Source organism: Coregonus clupeaformis, unplaced genomic scaffold (genome assembly GCF_020615455.1).
Source record: "Coregonus clupeaformis isolate EN_2021a unplaced genomic scaffold, ASM2061545v1 scaf0201, whole genome shotgun sequence".
NCBI classification, from domain to species: Eukaryota; Metazoa; Chordata; class Actinopteri; order Salmoniformes; family Salmonidae; genus Coregonus; species Coregonus clupeaformis.
In genome coordinates, this window is record NW_025533656.1 from 322,469 (window position 1) to 341,699 (window position 19,231).

General features: G+C 40.6%; 2 protein-coding genes across 2 annotated transcripts; both read right to left on the reverse strand.

Moving 5' to 3' along the window:
- Nucleotides 1-2,842: 2,842 nt before the first annotated feature.
- Nucleotides 2,843-7,311, reverse strand: LOC121558808 (lecithin retinol acyltransferase). The gene is made up of 2 exons (XM_041872169.2): nt 6,814-7,311; nt 2,843-3,912 (listed from the first exon to the last, which is right to left on the reverse strand). Exons 1-2 carry the CDS (start codon nt 7,309-7,311, stop codon nt 3,757-3,759), a joined length of 654 nt encoding a protein of 217 aa, XP_041728103.1. The 3' UTR covers nt 2,843-3,756.
- Nucleotides 7,312-7,974: 663 nt separating this feature from the next.
- On the reverse strand, nt 7,975-10,052 carry LOC121558804 (lecithin retinol acyltransferase). The gene is made up of 2 exons (XM_041872160.2): nt 9,312-10,052; nt 7,975-8,745 (listed from the first exon to the last, which is right to left on the reverse strand). Exons 1-2 carry the CDS (start codon nt 9,861-9,863, stop codon nt 8,593-8,595), a joined length of 705 nt encoding a protein of 234 aa, XP_041728094.2. The 5' UTR covers nt 9,864-10,052; the 3' UTR covers nt 7,975-8,592.
- Nucleotides 10,053-19,231: the final 9,179 nt, after the last annotated feature.

Below are 19,231 nucleotides of genomic sequence, written 5' to 3' on the forward strand. Positions count from 1 at the left end.
TCTTGACATAATGGGGAGGTAATGATGTCTTATTATCGGTGCTCTCTACCTGGCTTCCACCGAGGGTCTGTGGGGGGCGTAAATCTGGCAGGTTTTATCGGTACCACAGTGCACTTTAACAGTCTGCTTGGTAGGGTAAATAAGACCATAGGAAGGAGGAAACTGTTGACATCTGCTCGATTTTCTGGACCTAGGGCGAGGATTGGAGGAAGACACGTTTATAATAAGACGGTATTATACCAAATTATATATCACAAATATTGTAGGTTTCTAGCTGATATGGAGATGTGGTAATGTCATGCATACCCTTTTACGGGCCTAGCAGCCAAATGTAAATAGCAGGCATTTGCAAGATGATAACTAGGTTTTCCTTTGCCCGAAAAAGAGACGATTTGTGTGTCCTGAAATGCACCTAGAGTTCTGAAACGTAACGGCTTAAATAGATGAGATATTTTATGGGGATATCGCGCTTAATCCAAGCAATCAACATAGTAGGATCTAACAAAATCCCACTTGCTCACACTCTAGTGAAGTTACTTCTGAAGACCTTCAACAAACTCAGATGTATATGGTAAGACCTTGGGACTGTGTAATATTCACATGCGATTAAAGCTGAGATCCGCGATAGGCAAAACAAAGCCACTGGCCGCCCCAGGCTCATTTGTTATTGTTTTTGTTTTGAGGAAATTAGCATCCAGCATTATACCAAAAAAATTAATCATAGTACATACTCTGCGGTCTATCACACATGCAATGATGTGCAATGAGAGGAAAAAAACATTGTTGTTTGAATCTCCATGGAGTCAAGCTTTGAAAAATGTATCAGATTTCATAACAAACTAATTAGAAGGTAGATTTAATTAGCCTTGCTTCTTTTATCCAAGGGAGAATTGAGCGATGTTGCCGTATAAAACTTGTATTACAATTGACTGCTAATGTCTTAGCTACAGGTAACTGCCAAAATATGGGAAACACTTGAGTAAATGAAGGATACAAAGTATATTGAAAGCAGGTGCTTCCACACAGGTGTGGTTACTGAGTTAATTAAGCAATTAACAGCCCATCATGCTTAGGGTCATGTATAAAAATGGTGGGGCAGGTCATTATTTTGGCTACCATGGCTATGCCCCCATAAGATGCCATTCCCCCATCCACAGGAGCGAGTCGCTGCTTGGTTATTGAACCATGAGACCACTCTGTTGCGCACTATTACCAGTAGGCTATATCACCCCTCACTGTTTACCTTATGGAGGGGCCCACACAGACCCCACCGGGACAGAGGGTTGATTATTCCAACTGCAATTTTCTAATTTGCAGTCAGTGTACAGCCATCTGCCTGGGATGTGTTATAGGGAAGGAAGAGAGGGAGAGAGGGAGAAAGGGAGAGAGGGAGAGGGAGAGGGAGGGAGAGGGAGAGGGAGGGAGAGTGAAAGACAGAAGCAGGAGATAGAGATAGGGAGTGAGTATGAGGGAGAGACAGGGGAGAGAGACGGGAGAGAGACAGGGCAGAGAGACAGGGAGAGAGAGACAGGGAGAGAGTATGAGGGAGAGACAGGGGTGAGAGACAGAGGGGAGAGAGACAGGGAGAGAGACAGGGGAGAGTGACAGGGGAGAGAGACAGGGGAGAGAGACAGGGGAGAGAGTATGAGGGAGAGAGACAGGGGAGTAAGGGAGAGAGATTTGGGTCCAGTAGACATGTCCAGAATCTTCCACAGAAATTATATTACATTGGCTCCTTTAGTGAGGTGGCCACCCAACTACCACCCACTAGCATTTTTCTTTCATTATCCCTCGATGATTCAGCACTGTAAAAGCAAGACAGTATTGCTATTTCTAAAGAGGTAAATGGAAAGACACTTTTTCGTTGATGATTTCGATGGTTCATGTCATTTTAGATGGGGTGTACTGTATCTTTGAGAGGAAGTGTTAAAGGGGCATTTTACGTTTTAAAAAATGACATTTTAGTTTTAAAAAACTGAAATTTAAAGCTGCAATATGTAACTTTTTGTGCAACCTGACCAACTTCACATAGAAATGTGAGTTATAGAGCTGTCATTCTAATTGAAAGGAAGTCTAAGAATCTGAAGATCTGTTCTATGTGCCCTATTTCTATGCTCCCCATTCTTAAGTTTTGTTTTTGCATCTTTTACTTTGATTTTTTTACACCAGCTTCAAACAGCTGAAAGTACAATATTTTTGGTTATTGAAAAAAACAAGCAGAGGTTTTGATGGTACAATGATTCTCAACACTGCTTGTTTTGTCACATAAACTGAACTATTAGAATTTCCGCAAGCAGAAAATGGCGGAGCAATTTCTGCATATTGCACCTTCAAAAAAAGGTTTCTTTCCCAAATCTTCTTGATATTTCTCATCAGTTCACCATTATTATGTTCTTACATATCATTATTTTGCACATACACGTTGCAGAGCTCACCTATTGGTGGGTCATAAAAATGATGTGTTTTGACAGGAAGTAATCACAGGCCCACAGTTAGGATAGCTACGGAGCTTGTACTGAATGTGCTAAATAAATATAATTTGAGAATACATGATAGGTGGACTGAATAGAAAGCGTTTTGAATTGGAAATATATGATGTTTTTTTAAGTAAAATGCTCCTTTAAATTAGTGTTTCTGGGCACACAGTGTGTCCCAGTACTGTCTTAACAACACATGTATTGCACAGTTAAACGTGAATGTCTAGTGTCCTCAGTAACAGCAGAATACATTTACCCACTAACCCATGTAATACAATCTCATTGTTTTGTCTCTGATTCCGCAAATACTTTCATAATTGATAGTTTAATCATCCTTAAAATCGAATGTTTACATGCACGTTATGTTTACTGCAGTCATTAGTTCAATTTGCCATCCAAAATGCCATATTAGGAAAAGAAATGCAAGCACTGTTGGCATCAGATTACTGCTGAAATTACATTTTTACAGTGAATTATTGAATGGTTTGTTATTATTTCTGAGTAGGCCAGTGGGAGCCTGAAATGGATGGAAAGGATATCTCAGACTGAGAAAACACTGGTTCTTATCACTACAGTATTAGGGACCCTTTCAACCATGCTTGAACCATGCTGAAACCACCACAAATAATAATGGCCAAGAATTGAGCATAGTTGAGCATATTTCTGGGACTTCTATATTCAGAGCCTGAGATTTCCTGTAGACTTGTCTCCCAATATATTCCAAAATAATGCATTTCATTCAGAAGCATGGTGATGTTACTTACAGTGCTATCTACTGGGAGTATAAGTAAGGGCAACAACAGGAGGAGAATTGATAGGCTAATTGAAAAGCTGCACAAGGGAGAGTAGGCATACGAATTGACTTGAAAGACACATAGCTAGTTCAGTACATTCAGATTGTCTGAGAATGGCAATAACAGTGTCAAATTGCACCTTGTCCATCCTGTCCTAATGTCATTATTGTGTGTATAATTTTGACCATAAAGGTCATGATGTCCATTATATATTGTCAAAACAATGCCTTTATCAGGAACCATTTTTTTTTAGAATATTGCTGTCCATTTATAGACGGTTATACACAGTAAATACCAGTTGTACAAAATGTTTACTCTTCTTTAAACTGTCAAAAAAATCACCACAAACGTGACATTTCCCACAATGCTTTTTTGATTTCATGTACAGTGATAATACAGTGTTACTGATAGTAGGACATCATTTAAGCATTCCATATTCCGCAGTCATGTCAATGAGTCTCTATATGTCGGTGGCCATTTTTGTTTTACGATGCCATCCAGATGGTGAAGGGGACGAGCAGGGTGGGTACTGTGTTTAGCAGCGTTAGGGAGCCCAGGTACAACATGGTTCCCATTCCACACAGGGCTGTGAGGTAGGCGTTCATCCTACTGCAGATTATCTTCCTCACTGTCAAACAGAACTGCAGGAGAGAGGGTGAAACAAGAGTAAGCATCCTTTGCAGATTTTGTATCCACGAGATGACTAAAATAATACTAAATTGTATTAACATTGAGTGAAAGAGATGATTGCTTTTTGCCTTTGTCTTTGTTTGATTGAATTGGGGCCTTTGATATTCTAATGGTTAATCGTTATTGTCAATTTTATTTATTTATTCATCCATATCCATTTGTAACCATTGAGATGCAAATCTCTTTTTAAAGGAGCTCTGGCCAATCATACATACAAATGAAATACAATGACGATAGAACAATTTATGAAACAGCATGAGATGTCTTAATTTGACAGACCATTGGGATTCAACCATAAACACCTCTATTCTATACAGTCCTGTATAGCAGTGGTTCCCAACCAGGGGTACTAGGACCCCTGGGGGTACTTGGCCTATCCACAGGGGATACTTGAGAAGACTCAGGAGACCATAGGCTTACTGATCAAATGCACATGAGGGGTCCTTCAGGGGTACTTCAGGGGTACTCCGGGCAGAGCAAAATTCATTTGGTGGTACAGTAACTGAAAAAGGTTGGGAACCACTGCTGTATAGGGCTTCAGTACTGAAAGTGTTTATCGTTACTTTGAATTATATTACAATGCATTTATTATTTAAATTGAGGACTTCCTGTGTCTACGTTAAAGGGGCAATCTGTGATTTAAACAACATCAAGGTGGGTACCCCTCCACTGTTTTGGTGAACAGCCACAGCCAAACAGCGACGCATGAGGGCCTTTAATGCATTAACACTAGATGGTGCTGCTCACCAGTGCACTACGGTCCAACTCAACAAGTCTGTGGTTTTGTCCCGATTCTCCACACTTCTCCGTTCTCTCTTGGATTTAACCAAGGTTAGTAACTCCCTCCCTCCGCCACTGCTTACACCAAACAGATGCTTTTGAATCCATGACATGGAGTGTGCAAGTGCACACTTTTGGAGAAGGGTAGAGAATCGGGAAGCAGCCTTTGAGTTCACTTTTCATTGGCCTAAAAGCATTCAATTCACCGCAACACAGAATCATCCGACCTTTTCAGAGAAATGTACAGCCTTTTAACCGCTCTCATCATACAGTACTTTGCATCAGTGTGCAGTATTCCCACATTGATTGGCTATTGTCTGTGCTAGGGGTGACCACAGCATGTGTAGATTAGACGTTGGTACCAGCACACCTGTGTTGTGTTCAGATAGAAATGCCATGATTAGAGCTTGCCCGATTCCTTACTTACATGCCAGAGAGGTTGCATGTCTGTTCTACCCGATATATTTCTAAGCGTTCCACAACAATGTGCCCTGCTGAACTCAGACCAGGGCTTAGGTGTGCTGATCTATCACCAGCTTTGACTTTTAGATGATAATGCAGGGATCCGTCTGGGACGCTTTATAAATATGGAGCCTAATGCCACTCACTTATTATGCTTTAGAGATTTTGAGGAGGATGTCCATGAATCATGATCCGTTGATCATTTGAACCAGGCGTTTTACTGCTGGGCTGGAACAAATTAGCCACATCTGGTGTATGCCAACTGCCGTCATCTGAGCTAAGTTTCTGAACTAAGTAATATAATATAATATGCCACTTAGCAGACGCTTTTATCCAAAGCGACTTACAGTCATGCGTGCATACATTTTTGTGTATGGGTGGTCCCGGGGATCGAACCCACTACCCTGGCGTTACAAGCGCCGTGCTCTACCAGCTAAACTACTCCAACATAGGCTGATATAAATGAGAGACGTTGTAAATCCATTCTCAAACCAAAGGAGTTGAGCAACTAAGCCGCTATTTCACCATAGTTTCCAACACAGTCAGTTGATGTCAGCCTGAAACAGCACTTTTACTTGGAAGACCAAAACATATCTGACGGTTGAAGAAAGGTTTCGTCCTATGCATTTTCCTTTTGCCTATGTTCCGATTTGGCACGTGAGGTGACAGGTCAATTTAACGACAACACTTTATAGTCCCATAATCTGTGTTTTGTTCCATCAAATCCATTGAAATATCTGGCATATTTCCCACACAAACCACGTGCCAACACTTTTTTCTTTCAGAAAATATCCCTCACGTGTGACGTTTTGATCCTAAGACATAGGTGACTGGATAAATAGAGACATTTCTGTGGTTACAATCACATGTACCAAAAGGGGCATTTCAGAAAGGTTGGAGAGACTATATGCTCTGAGGTAAAGCTGATTCCTTCCAATAAATGTTTAATGTGTAGCCTAATGCTCTAACAGGAAAGCTATATACTAATGCAAGTCATTTAAGAACAAGTTTTTGTAGTTTTTGCTTCCCCTGCGCGTATTTATCGGTAGCTATTCACTTTAATATGTCTCAGTAAGTTCTTCACTCAATAATAAATGAACAGTATTACAAAAAGTTTGTCTGACCGTAATTTGAACCAGCAGTAACTCCTCCCGCCATTGGTTCGTTGCCCTGAGCATTATGTAACACCAAGTACTACAGTGTATAGTACTATTGGCTCATGGTCTACAATGTTATTCCTTCAGTCTCAACTAAAGCATTGTTTTCTTGAGTACCTCCAGCCATTCCACTGATCTATTCCAGGAGTCTAGCACACAACTATTAAAGGGCTTGATGATTGACAGGGGGAATCAGGTGTGCTAAAACTGGGATAGGTCAAATCAGTGGACTGACTGTTGAGGGGAGGTTTGGGAAACCCTATTGTCTAAAGTGACACACTCCTTTGCTTGATTTCAAGTGCCCTGGGGGTCACGTGATGATGTCGCTCTGAGAAGTTTGCAGTGACTGATCTTAGTCGTCCGTGAAATCACCATAGATTTTGCAATCACATCCTACCCCCAAAACGTGTAAGAACAGCGCCCTCTGACAAAGGAGAGAACCCCATACTCCACCTGGTATGTCTGGTAGCTGATGGCCATGCCATAGCGGCAGTACATGACGTAGTGTTCACAGTTGTACCACAGCAAGCTGTAGGTCATGGGGCCCAAGAGCTTCTCTGCCCTCCTGGCCACCTCGTCCCCCTCCAGGGGGGGCTGGCTGCACAGCTTGTCCATGTGGTTGACCAGGATCTCCGAGCCATACGCAAAATCCGCCAATGAGTCCACCCTGACGCTCGCCGACTTGGCGATCACCCCTAGAATCAGCCGGTTGTTGGTCACCATCTTGCCGATGGCTGCCTTGTTCTTGGTGAAGACTGGAAGGATGTCCGGGATGAAGTGGGCCACCCGGTTGTTGCCCAGGTAGATGCCGAAATGGGTGAAGAGAGTTCTAGGAACCTCCAAAAGGTCGCCACGTTTGTACAAGGACAGGTCATACTTAGAGTCTTTGTCCTCTTCATCCACTTTAGAAGAGATGAAGAGGAGGCTGAGGAGTTGGAGGAAGGGAATCATGGTGGCAGAACTATATCCAACGGTTTGACACCTGGCCGTTTTATCAAGGCTAAGGGTCTGGGAGGAGCCAAGCGCGTGGGATTAGAGGTTTCTCAACTTTGCAGTGCAATTTTGACAGAAATAAAGGAGCTTTCCGCTAATCGCGTGGTTTCGAGGGCGGCTTAATTTCACAACCGAGGATTTAATCAGGGAAAGTGTTCCAGTTATGCGGCTTTCATTGGCAAATCAGAAAAACAAACCCCCAGTTTAAAAGGTCATAAAAATTTTATAGCCTGAATAAACAGACGGTGAGTTAATAATGCTGACTCACTCTTGATATGTCTAAAATTGTGAATACGGTACAGTAGAAAGAAAATAATAATGCATAGTCATTACTCAGCAATATTATCCAGAAAATGTAGCTTTTACGTAAATTGACTTAATATGATTAAATATTGGGGATTTGAAATACTATGGGGATATATTGGGGATTTTATGTGGTCAATATTATATCAATAACATGATCATTTGAAAATGCTGTGGGTGGTATTGATAGAGATGCATTGTGAGTATTAAGATGCACTGTGATTGCATGTACCTAACGGTATTGAAACATGTTGGAAAATACTTCAAACGTCAATTATTTACATATTTTCTGGAACCAGACCAAAACAAACCAAATGATAACTTCCAATATCTTTATTAACATTTCTGATATTTACAATGTATTTGTACGAAATGAAATGATCTGCTCTCAAAACACATAGGTAAAAGTATTGTATTAATCAGCGTAGTACTCTTAGAGTTTCAAACTGAATGTATATATATACAAATTATACAAGAGTATCATCATTGAAGAAATTGAATTATTTACAGATTAGACTACAATGACTTACACAGTAAGATAAAAAGTAGAAAACGTGCCTTAGCCAATCTTTTGGGGGGAAATAGGGATGATACTTTGGTCACAGAGGGATCATATGGCCTTTATAATGCCTTAATGGCCTACATACAATACAGTAAGTGTTGACATGAACACTAAAATGTAAATTGCTAGGCCTACAACTACATCGCCCTCTGTTTACTTTTGGCTGGCAAGTATCAAATCAAAAGTGAATGAATGGTAGCGCTTGCTGTAACAATGGCCTATTATATGATATGCCACTATAGGCCTATACCAAAGGCATATGAGTTGGGAGGTGCCAAGTAATGTCATCATAAGGACCAATGAAAAGACACCATCCCAAATAGTTTCTATTGAAATGTCCATAGGATTGTTTGAAGGCTTTGAACTTTGGCCGCTCAGCCGGCCATCCACAGAGTGAAGGGGATGAGGATTGTGGGTAACGTAGTTGAAGCCGCCAGGCCAAAGCAGACGATGTAGATCATTCCCAGGAGAACGCTGAGAAAGACACTCCTCTGGTCTCGGATGATTGATTTCAGGCACTCACAAAACTGCAGAGAAAGGAGATAAATAATACACAGGACTTTTATGAACAATTCATTTTAGGCACATTTAATTTCTTTATGTTTTAAATCGAAACTTTTATGAATTATGGAAGAAAAGAGAGAAGAAGACCTTGGATACAACAACACCAAAACAACAAACCAAAGCCCAAATAAATGTATTTTCAGTAACACTGAATAAAACACAATGTTTCTTAATATAGTTGCCTATTATATTAACCATGACATAATATAATTTAAAATGGAGATGCATTATCATGAATATAAATGCAAAACATGGGATTGGAAATATCAAAGGTTGGAGATGCTGTGCCCAATAAGTAATACAACCAGGTCTAACCAAATCTAAATGCAAATCTCTGAAAACATTATCTATGCCATAATCTAAAGATAACAGTCCTCAATGTGATACAGGTCATGCATAGGCAAAATATTTTAAGAAGACACTACATTTACAGTATCTCCAGTAGCGTAAAAGTTAAGGGGTCAGAATTATGCACAACTTAATTGTATTGAAAATAAAAAAATAAATAATGCAAGGAAAATAAAATTACCATTTCCGTTTGCTGACTTTTCGCTGAACCGTATCTGCAGTATGTAACAAAATGTTCACAGTTATTCCATAGTAAACTGTAAGGGATGGTGCCGACGAGTTGTTCTGCCCTTTCTGCAACCTCTTCATTTGGGAACGGTTGTTGCGCATTGCATTTTCTATCCATATGATTCACCAATATGTTTGAGCCATACACAAAGTCCTCCAAGGTGTCCACGCGTACCGTGGCACACTTGTACAGGCAACCCATGATGAGTCTCTTATTTGTGATAACTTTTTTGATGATCATCTTATCATTGGTTAGCACGGGCATGATATCTGGGATCAGGTGCGCGACTTTGTTGTCACCCAAGTAGATACCGAAGTGCGTGAACAAAGTTCTCGGCACCTCCAAAAGGTCCCCTCTCTGGAGAGTCAACGGCGCGTGACTATGCGTCTTTCGCTCTTGGCATCCCGACTCTTTGCGTTTCCCATCAGTCAATTTAAACTCAAAAAGTTTGAAGTTGGAGAGAAGGGATAGCTTCTCGACGATAAATGTCAACGAGTCGAGCATGGTGAAAGTTCCTTTCCAAAGTTTTCTGAGAGTTGTCTAGGAGAAGTGGGTTTATATGCGTAAGTGCACTAGGAGGGGACAGTGCATCTCAAAGGTAAACCCCGAAGATACGATTGGCCAAAACGGACATTCCCATGGCATTTATGGCACGTATGTTTTTTTCTTTAGTAAACAGAATTTGGCATATTGTTTACTTTACTTTTAATCATTTGTTTATGCTTAAGGTGGACGATGATTTACAGAATTTAAGTTCGCAACCATTACATTAGTAGGATATACAAATAAAGTACTACATTATCAGCCTATAATTACAGGCTCATTCTAATCATATTGAACAAGTACATTCGATTTTTGTATTATCCATTTTATAACCAAAAAGGCAGATTTGTAAAAATATATTATTTTATTATGTACAGTATGGGACAGTTGGAAGGTGCTCTTTCAACATTTGGAAGAGCACCTTGTCTGACCTATTAGGCCTACACTGTCTTCTAATGTAACCTAACTCAGGGACCTTTACATTTGTTGTATTCTAAGTAAATCAACCTTGTCTGCAAAGCATTGTGCTACTTTTGGAGCAATCCCTTTTTAACTAATTTACAGTATCTCCCGGTACAGTATCCCCAACATGATTTAGTGAGACAATTGAGGATGTCTCAAGCATGTTAGCCTCTCCCATCCCATTCATTGCCAATGACCTGGAGTAAAATGGCTGACTTTTGTTTGTACTGTAGATGGTATTGGTTTGTGAAATGTGAGATTCTCTAATTAGACTATTTAGCCGAATACCTTGCAGACCGTAACCGTAGGCTTTTGGCCTGCTTTGTTGACTCATGGGCAGGTCTATTCGGACTACTATCTCCAATCAAGGATCATTTAGCGTGAATATAAATATTGTATTCAGTGACCCAATTTCGCTTCCTGACACTGGCATATGATAACAAAGTGACATTCCATAGACCAGCAGTTTACCTGATAATCCTACTGGCTCCAATTCCAGGTTCATCCTTTGCACACAAAGAACTCCTTTAGTGAAAGGAGTTAACCTCCTTTGATATAATGTCTTTCAACATCTACCAACCTGAATACATTGCAATCCATGAAATCAACCTATTCTACACTAAAAGATTTTGCAACTACTCATACATAACATTGTCTGGCTGCTCATTTCAGAGTTTGGGAAAAGAAGTGTGTGACCTATAAAACCTCAGATTTTCTAGGTTAACTGGAATCTAGATGTTTACAACTACGTCAAGTGTTTATTAAAAACTCGTGCCACTTGACCCCAAGAAACGGAACATCAAGTACAATCATCAAGCATTCCCTGTTAACATGTATAATATTTTAGCGTAAACGGGTCCATTCCTTAGCTAGCTAGCTACCTAAAAGAATGAGGAGATGGTAGCTGAAGTTGAACAGGAGAACCAGGTTTTTATTGCCCTCAAAATACAGGCTAACAGAGGGTTAGGAGGGCTGCCTTGGTAGGGCTGCCTTAGCAGGGCTATCGCTGTCAGTCCAGTTTTGGCCTGCCTTCGTTTTGGCGCCAACGACCCCCCTCAACCCCAAAACTAGTGGCTTATCATGTTATCATTGAAACTGTACATTAACTTGAGGTCCTGAGTCCATAACAAAGGCTCCAAAGCGGGTTGATGTTGAAAAATGCAAAAGTAAACAAAGATGGGGTCCAAATGTCTTGCATGAACTTCTAACCCCCCTCTTATCAACCAAAATATTTGGGGTTGAAAGTTGAGGTCTGACTGTCACTGACCTTTGTAAGACTGCAGATTTGAAGTGGTCTTGTTGGGGTCAGAAAAGGGTTGTGTTGTGGTCACATCAAGGTCAAGTCAAGAGCCTGTTGACCTCAAACCTCCCTCAACCCTAACTGACTGGCGTCTTAAGATGTCAAATCCAACAGGATTTGCAGTTCAGTGTTTGTCTAAGTCTGGACAGATGATCAGATCTTGACAGTGCCTGAAGTGTAGACTTTATCATAAACCACTTCGATATATAGCCTAACAATCCTAACATATGCGCAGAACCTGTATAAATCCACTCTGCTTCCATTGTGTTAGAAAGTGACATGACATTTTGTAACGGTTAAAATTAGAGTCCAAGCGCCTTGTTGCGGAGGAAAATCAGTGCCTGATGACATAGTGCACCCAAAATGTACTTTTTCGCTTAAGTTTTCATGTACCAAATACAAATCTAATGTTCAATGTGTTTCCATTGCAGTTTCAACTCTACTGATAGTTTTGTCACAAAATCTGTTGTGTTAAATAGAAAATGTGCCCAGTCTGGTCTAGCCAACAGCTCGCAGATACAGTGCGGGTAAACTCTGCGGGTAGGTTAGTCTACAATAGCCTACATGATGAGATTATTATGGATAAGAGCAATAATATTTTTATTTACTAAATGGCAGTCAAGCATCGATCATCATGTCACCAGAATAAGACTCTCGATATTTATTGGAAAGGTGCATCAAGCTGATACCGTGCACTTTCACCACCCTGTGAAGTTCATCATAATTTATTTAATCTGTAGCCTAATAAACTCTGTGGTTTCCCGAGTCGTAGTGGGAGGACCACACATCATGTCATCGCGTGACTCCAAGTTTACTTCGAGATGTTGGTTATTATATCAATATTTGTGCATAAAGGAGTTTCCACTGCCATTTCTCGCATAATTAATTTTACGGTTACTAAAAGATCCCACCATGTCGAACGAACAAATGATCTGTCTGCATTTATAAAATGGTAAGGAAACTTTCTGTTTCCATCACAGCTGTCATAAAAAAATGTATACGGTATAACTTTAAAAACTGCGGCTGGAAACATGGGTAGAGTGATTTATAAATCTTGAAGTTGACATTAAATTATGCAATTTACATAGATTTTGCATGACATTTTGTGATTTACAAATGAAACATAGACCTACTTATTTGTAACTAACACAACTCTATTCATGGGTATATACATTATTATATAAACCAAATGTTGTCACATTTTAAGAAATGATCATATGCAGAATGTGGTATAAAAATTAAGAACATTATGATAACCACATGTCAACCAGCGCTCTCACGTTCCACTTCTGGTGGTCATACCAAGTTCAGCTGAGTGAGTTTACAGTCTGTGACCCTAAATTGAACTCCTAGGTGGTATTCAAACAAACCTTTGGGGTCTCCCCACTCAGAGATTTACTCCCCAGTCAAATGGCCCCATAGTTACAGTGGGGGAAAAAAGTATTTAGTCAGCCACCAATTGTGCAAGTTCTCCCACTTAAAAAGATGAGAGAGGCCTGTAATTTTCATCATAGGTACATGTCAACTATGACAGACGAAATGAGATTTTTTTTCTCCAGAAAATCACATTGTAGGATTTTTAATGAATTTATTTGCAAATTATGGTGGAAAATAAGTATTTGGTCAATAACAAAAGTTTCTCAATACTTTGTTATATACCCTTTGTTGGCAATGACACAGGTCAAACGTTTTCTGTAAGTCTTCACAAGGTTTTCACACACTGTTGCTGGTATTTTGGCCCATTCCTCCATGTAGATCTCCTCTAGAGCAGTGATGTTTTGGGGCTGTCGCTGGCCAACACAGACTTTCAACTCCCTCCAAAGATTTTCTATGGGGTTGAGATCTGTAGACTGGCTAGGCCACTCCAGGACCTTGAAATGCTTCTTACGAAGCCACTCCTTCGTTGCCCGGGCGGTGTGTTTGGGATCATTGTCATGCTGAAAGACCCAGCCACGTTTCATCTTCAATGCCCTTGCTGATGGAAGGAGGTTTTCACTCAAAATCTCACGATACATGGCCCCATTCATTCTTTCCTTTACACGGATCAGTCGTCCTGGTCCCTTTGCAGAAAAACAGCCCCAAAGCATGATGTTTCCACCCCCATGCTTCACAGTAGGTATGGTGTTCTTTGGATGCAACTCAGCATTCTTTGTCCTCCAAACACGACAAGTTGAGTTTTTACCAAAAAGTTCTATTTTGGTTTCATCTGACCATATGACATTCTCCCAATCCTCTTCTGGATCATCCAAATGCACTCTAGCAAACTTCAGATGGGCCTGGACATGTACTGGCTTAAGCAGGGGGACACGTCTGGCACTGCAGGATTTGAGTCCCTGGCGGCGTAGTGTGTTACTGATGGTAGGCTTTGTTACTTTGGTCCCAGCTCTCTGCAGGTCATTCACTAGGTCCCCCTGTGTGGTTCTGGGATTTTTGCTCACCGTTCTTGTGATAATTTTGACCCCACGGGGTGAGATCTTGCGTGGAGCCCCAGATCGAGGGAGATTATCAGTGGTCTTGTATGTCTTCCATTTCCTAATAATTGCTCCCACAGTTGATTTCTTCAAACCAAGCTGCTTACCTATTGCAGATTCAGTCTTCCCAGCCTGGTGCAGGTCTACAATTTTGTTTCTGGTGTCCTTTGACAGCTCTTTGGTCTTGGCCATAGTGGAGTTTGGAGTGTGACTGTTTGAGGTTGTGGACAGGTGTCTTTTATACTGATAACAAGTTCAAACAGGTGCCATTAATACAGGTAACGAGTGGAGGACAGAGGAGCCTCTTAAAGAAGAAGTTACAGGTCCGTGAGAACCAGAAATCTTGCTTGTTTGTAGGTGACCAAATACTTATTTTCCACCATAATTTGCAAATAAATTCATTAAAAATCCTACTATGTGATGTTCTGGAATTTTTTTCTCATTTGTCTGCATAGTTGACGTAAATTTTAATGGGAGAACTTGCACAATTGGTGGCTGACTAAATAATTTTTTTCCCCCACTGTATAGCAGTCACCACTGGGGGACTTTTAACAAGGGTCCTGAAAGGTAATTCCGTGAGGGCCACCAATAGTCAGTGTCAGCTTTGTTCTTACCCCATAAACTTGAGATTATTACTGAGAGAAGCACGTTGGCGAGGTGCTAGGTGAGAGCTACCAGTTTGAGGATAACCCAAAAATGGCTCTTTATGCACATTGCTTTCTTTTGACTGAACTGGCAGTGATATACACTGTATAACTAATTTAACCATTTAGGGTTGCAAAGGCAAATAGGGGTGAATCTAAACTTCCACTTAAAGCTGGAAACCTTAGTGGTAAAACTGCCACGTCCGTTTGCGATACAACAACAAAGAAGTTGCTGCAAACCACAAACACTGTTTTTCCCCTCGGACATCATTGCACGCGCGATAGAAGAGCATGATATGTACTTTTTTTTTTACATGCTGTGCGACGCCCCTCAGCTCGGTAACAAAACCTATAACAACAGTTGTGGGGCAGCCAGTTGTGCTGTTTCCCCCTTCTGCGGATTCCATCTTTAAGCAGAATTTCCACTTGGTCATGCATTGATGTCAATGGGAGACTAAATTAACATTTGTCTTAACATAATGTTAGGATTTGCCCCATATTGAGACTTGAAATTATTAGACTAACTGACTGAACAGCCAACTGTACTGTATATGTAATGAAAATGAAATACATCAGTTATCTCTTAGTGGTGAAGCCAATATAATGGCCAGTGAGAGGCTTTGGTGCCATTGGCGGCCATATTGGTACTCCCCAGAAGGAGCAGTCTTCCATAGGAATTAATGGAATTCGACACCACAAAATGTATTTAAGTATTTCTTTGTTGTAATGGGGACAGCAACATTAGTACTCTCTAACAAAATACTTTAAAGATGTTTTTTTTTTTTATGTTTAGTTCATATAATCTAATTTTAAAAGTTTTAAGGTGTCTGTAAGGTGTCTGTAATAGAATATGCTTGTCAAAAACGAATGTAGACATTAATAAATGAATTTGTATAGCTTCCCGAAAAAATTGTTGCAATGAAGGCGTACCACCAAAATGGCTGCGCGGTGGATTCAATACAGCGCCCCCTGTCAGTCATGTACGGTTTATGCACATCAGTGGGTGCAGCAGACTAAATACAGGACTAGAAAAGGGCAGATTGCAGGTTCAAATCTCTCTGCAGTTACATCAGTGTAACTAATAAACAAAACTGCATCTTCGCTATTTACAAGAAGAGGTGTTCTGTTTTCTCATGGTAATGCATACGTGATTAAAAACTCTCCAACACAAACTCCCCTCAACAGACAGTCACACCAACACAGGACAGAGCATCCAAGCCCTATCTTATCAGTTGGTCTCGAGCCTAGAAAATAAGTATTTCTTACTGGCACTTGAGAGAGAACAAGAGCACTAGGAAACACTTTCCATCTGGCGTCTCTCTCCAGTCTCAAGGAGGAGGAAGAGGACAGTTCAATGAGAGTTCGTGGAGAATTCACGGTTGTTTAGGTTTGGGGGCCCGACAGTTCACTCCCAGGTCAGCCAGGCCTTATCTGTCTGGGTGCCTGTGTTTCGCATGTTGTTTCCCATAGTAAAAGTGGGTCACGGAGAGGTAGCCGAGGTGTGATTTATCACCTATGTCAACAGCGTGGGGGGAGGGGGGGTGGGGCTTTATAAGCCACTAGGTATCGTTATGGCTCCTACAACTGTTTGCTTTGGTATGGAAAGCGAAACAGAACTGAGAGAAGATGTACGACACCCTTGCCAGAAATGTAGCCTGGCTACCAGTAAATAAGATACGACTAGCATTGTGTTTATGGTGGTGTGCATGGTGATACATGTGTGCCCAATACAAAACAGAGCTATTATAAGAGTCAGTTACGGTTAATTTACAGCATGTTACATATTGATCCATCAATAAAGGCCCTAGTGGAAATAAGAAAATGCCGGAGCGCTGCCTGGGTGAATATGTACAGGCCTATTTGTACAATTAAAAACAATTCCAAGGCGCTCTTCAGACTAGAAATGTTATAATGCCCTAGTTTTGTAATAGGTACTAGAGTACAGGCAAGTGCTAGCACAGTATAGCCAAGTTCCTGAGAGAACAATGAGTGCATTTTCTAGAGAGGAATACCATGAGAATGCCATGTATTGTAGATGGAAGTGGGACGAAGTAGAGGAGCACAGCTGGGCTTACTGATCCACTGAATGACCTCCAAGCATACTGTATGTTGAATATAATGGGCCCCTATTGGGGGCAAGTAGGTCTGAGAAAGTGGTCTCCCCAGTGGGTCGATCTCTCACAGGAACAGCATTTTAAATATGTGATCTACATTTACATTTTACATTTACATTACATTTGAGTCATTTAGCAGACGCTCTTATCCAGAGCGGTTTACAGTTAGTGAGTGCATACATTTTCATACATCTAGTGGCCTGTGAGCTGTGTTTTAGTTGTAACACACTAGGGTTGGGCTGAATCAGCCGATATACAGTACCAGTCAAAAGTTTGGACACACTTACTCATTCAAGGGTTTTTCTTTATTTTTACTATTTTCTACATTGTAGAATAATAGTGAAGACATCAAAATGATGAAATAACACATATGGAATCATGTAGTAAAAAAAAGTGTTAAACAAATCAAAGTATATATTAGATTTTAGATTCTTCAAAGTAGCCACCCTTTGCCTTGATGACAGCTCTGCACACTCTTGGCATTCTCTCAACCAGCTTCATGAGGAATGCTTTTCCAACAGTCTTGAAGGAGTTCCCACATATGCTGAGCACTTGTTGGCTGCTTTTCCTTCAGTCTACGGTCCAACTCATCCCAAACCATCTCAAATAGCCTGTACACAGCCTTGTGGTGTGTTTTGGGTCATTGTCCTGTCGAAAAACAACTGATAGTCCCACTAAGCGCAAACCAGATGGGATGGCGTATTGCTGCAGAATGCTGTGGTAGCCATGCTGGTTAAGTGTGCCTTGAATTCTAAATAAATCACAGACGGTGTCACCAGCAAAGCACCCCCACACCATCACACCTCCGCCTCCATGCTTCATGGTGGGAACAACACATACGGAGATCATCCGTTCACGTACTCTGCGTCTCACAAAGACACGGCGGTTGGAATAAAAAATCTCACATTTGGACTCATCAGACCAAAGGACACATTTCCAACGGTCTAATGTCCATTGCTCGTGTTTCTTGGCCCAAGCAAGTCTCTTCTTATTATTGGTGTCCTTTAGTAGTGGTTTCTTTGCAGCAATTTGACCATGAAGGCCTGATTCATGCAGTCTCCTCTGAACAGTTGATGTTAAGATGTGTCTGTTACTTGAACTCTGTGAAGCATTTATTTGGGCTGCAATTTCTGAGGCTTGTAACTCTAATGAACATATCCTTTGCAGCAGAGGTAACTCTGGGTCTTCCTTTCCTGTGGCGGTCCTCATGAGAGCCAGTTTCAACATAGCGCTTTATGTTTTTTGTGACTGCACTTGAAGAAACTTTCAAAGTTCTTGAAATGTTCCGTATTGACTGACCTTCATCTTAAAGTAATGATGGACTGTCATTTCTCTTTGCTTATTTGAGCTGTTCTTGCCATAATATGGACTTGGTCTTTTACCAAATAGGGCTATCTTCTGTATACCACCCCTTCCTTATCACAACACAACTGATTGGCTCAAACACATTAAGAAGGAAAGAAATATCACAAATTAACTTTTAAGAAGGCACACCTGTTCATTTAAATGCATTCCAGGTGACTACCTCGTGAAGCTGGTTCAGAGAATGCCAAGAGTGTGCAAAGCTGTCATCAAGTCAAAGGGTGGCTACTTTGAAGAATCTCAAATATATAATATATTGTGGTTTGTTTAACACTTTTTTGGTTACTACATGATTCCATATGTGTTATTTTATAGTGTAGATGTCTTCACTATTATTCTACAATGTAGAAAATAGTAAAAATAAAGAGAAACCCTGGAATGAGTAGGTGTGTTCAAAATTTTTGACTGGTACTGTATAATTAAATCGAATATCGTGATATTTGACATTGACCATATATCGTGATGTGCAAGACTATACTTTGAACTTTACAAATCAAAACTGTGCCGTCTTTGATCTAAGTCTTAGTGTTTTGCCACAAAAATATTATTTATTGAGAATGTGACTATAATATCGTAATTAAGGGCAACAATTGCACAGTCTGGGACCGAGAGAATGAAAAACAGCTTCTATCTCAAGGCCATCAGACTGTTAAATAGCCATCACTAGCACATTAGAGGCTGCTGCTGCCTATTGAAATCACTGGCCACTTTAAGAAATGGAACACTAGTCACTGTAATAATGTTTACATATCTTGCACTACTGATCTCATATGTATATACTGCGTTCTATTCTATAATATTCTACTGTATCTTAGTCCATGCCGCTCTGTCATTGCTTGTCCATATATGTATATATTCTTAAATCCCATTCCTTACTAGTTTTGTGTGTATTGGGTATATGTTGTGAAATTGTTAGATATTACTTGTTAGATATTACTGCACTGTCGGAGCTAGAAGCACAAGCATTTCGCTACAC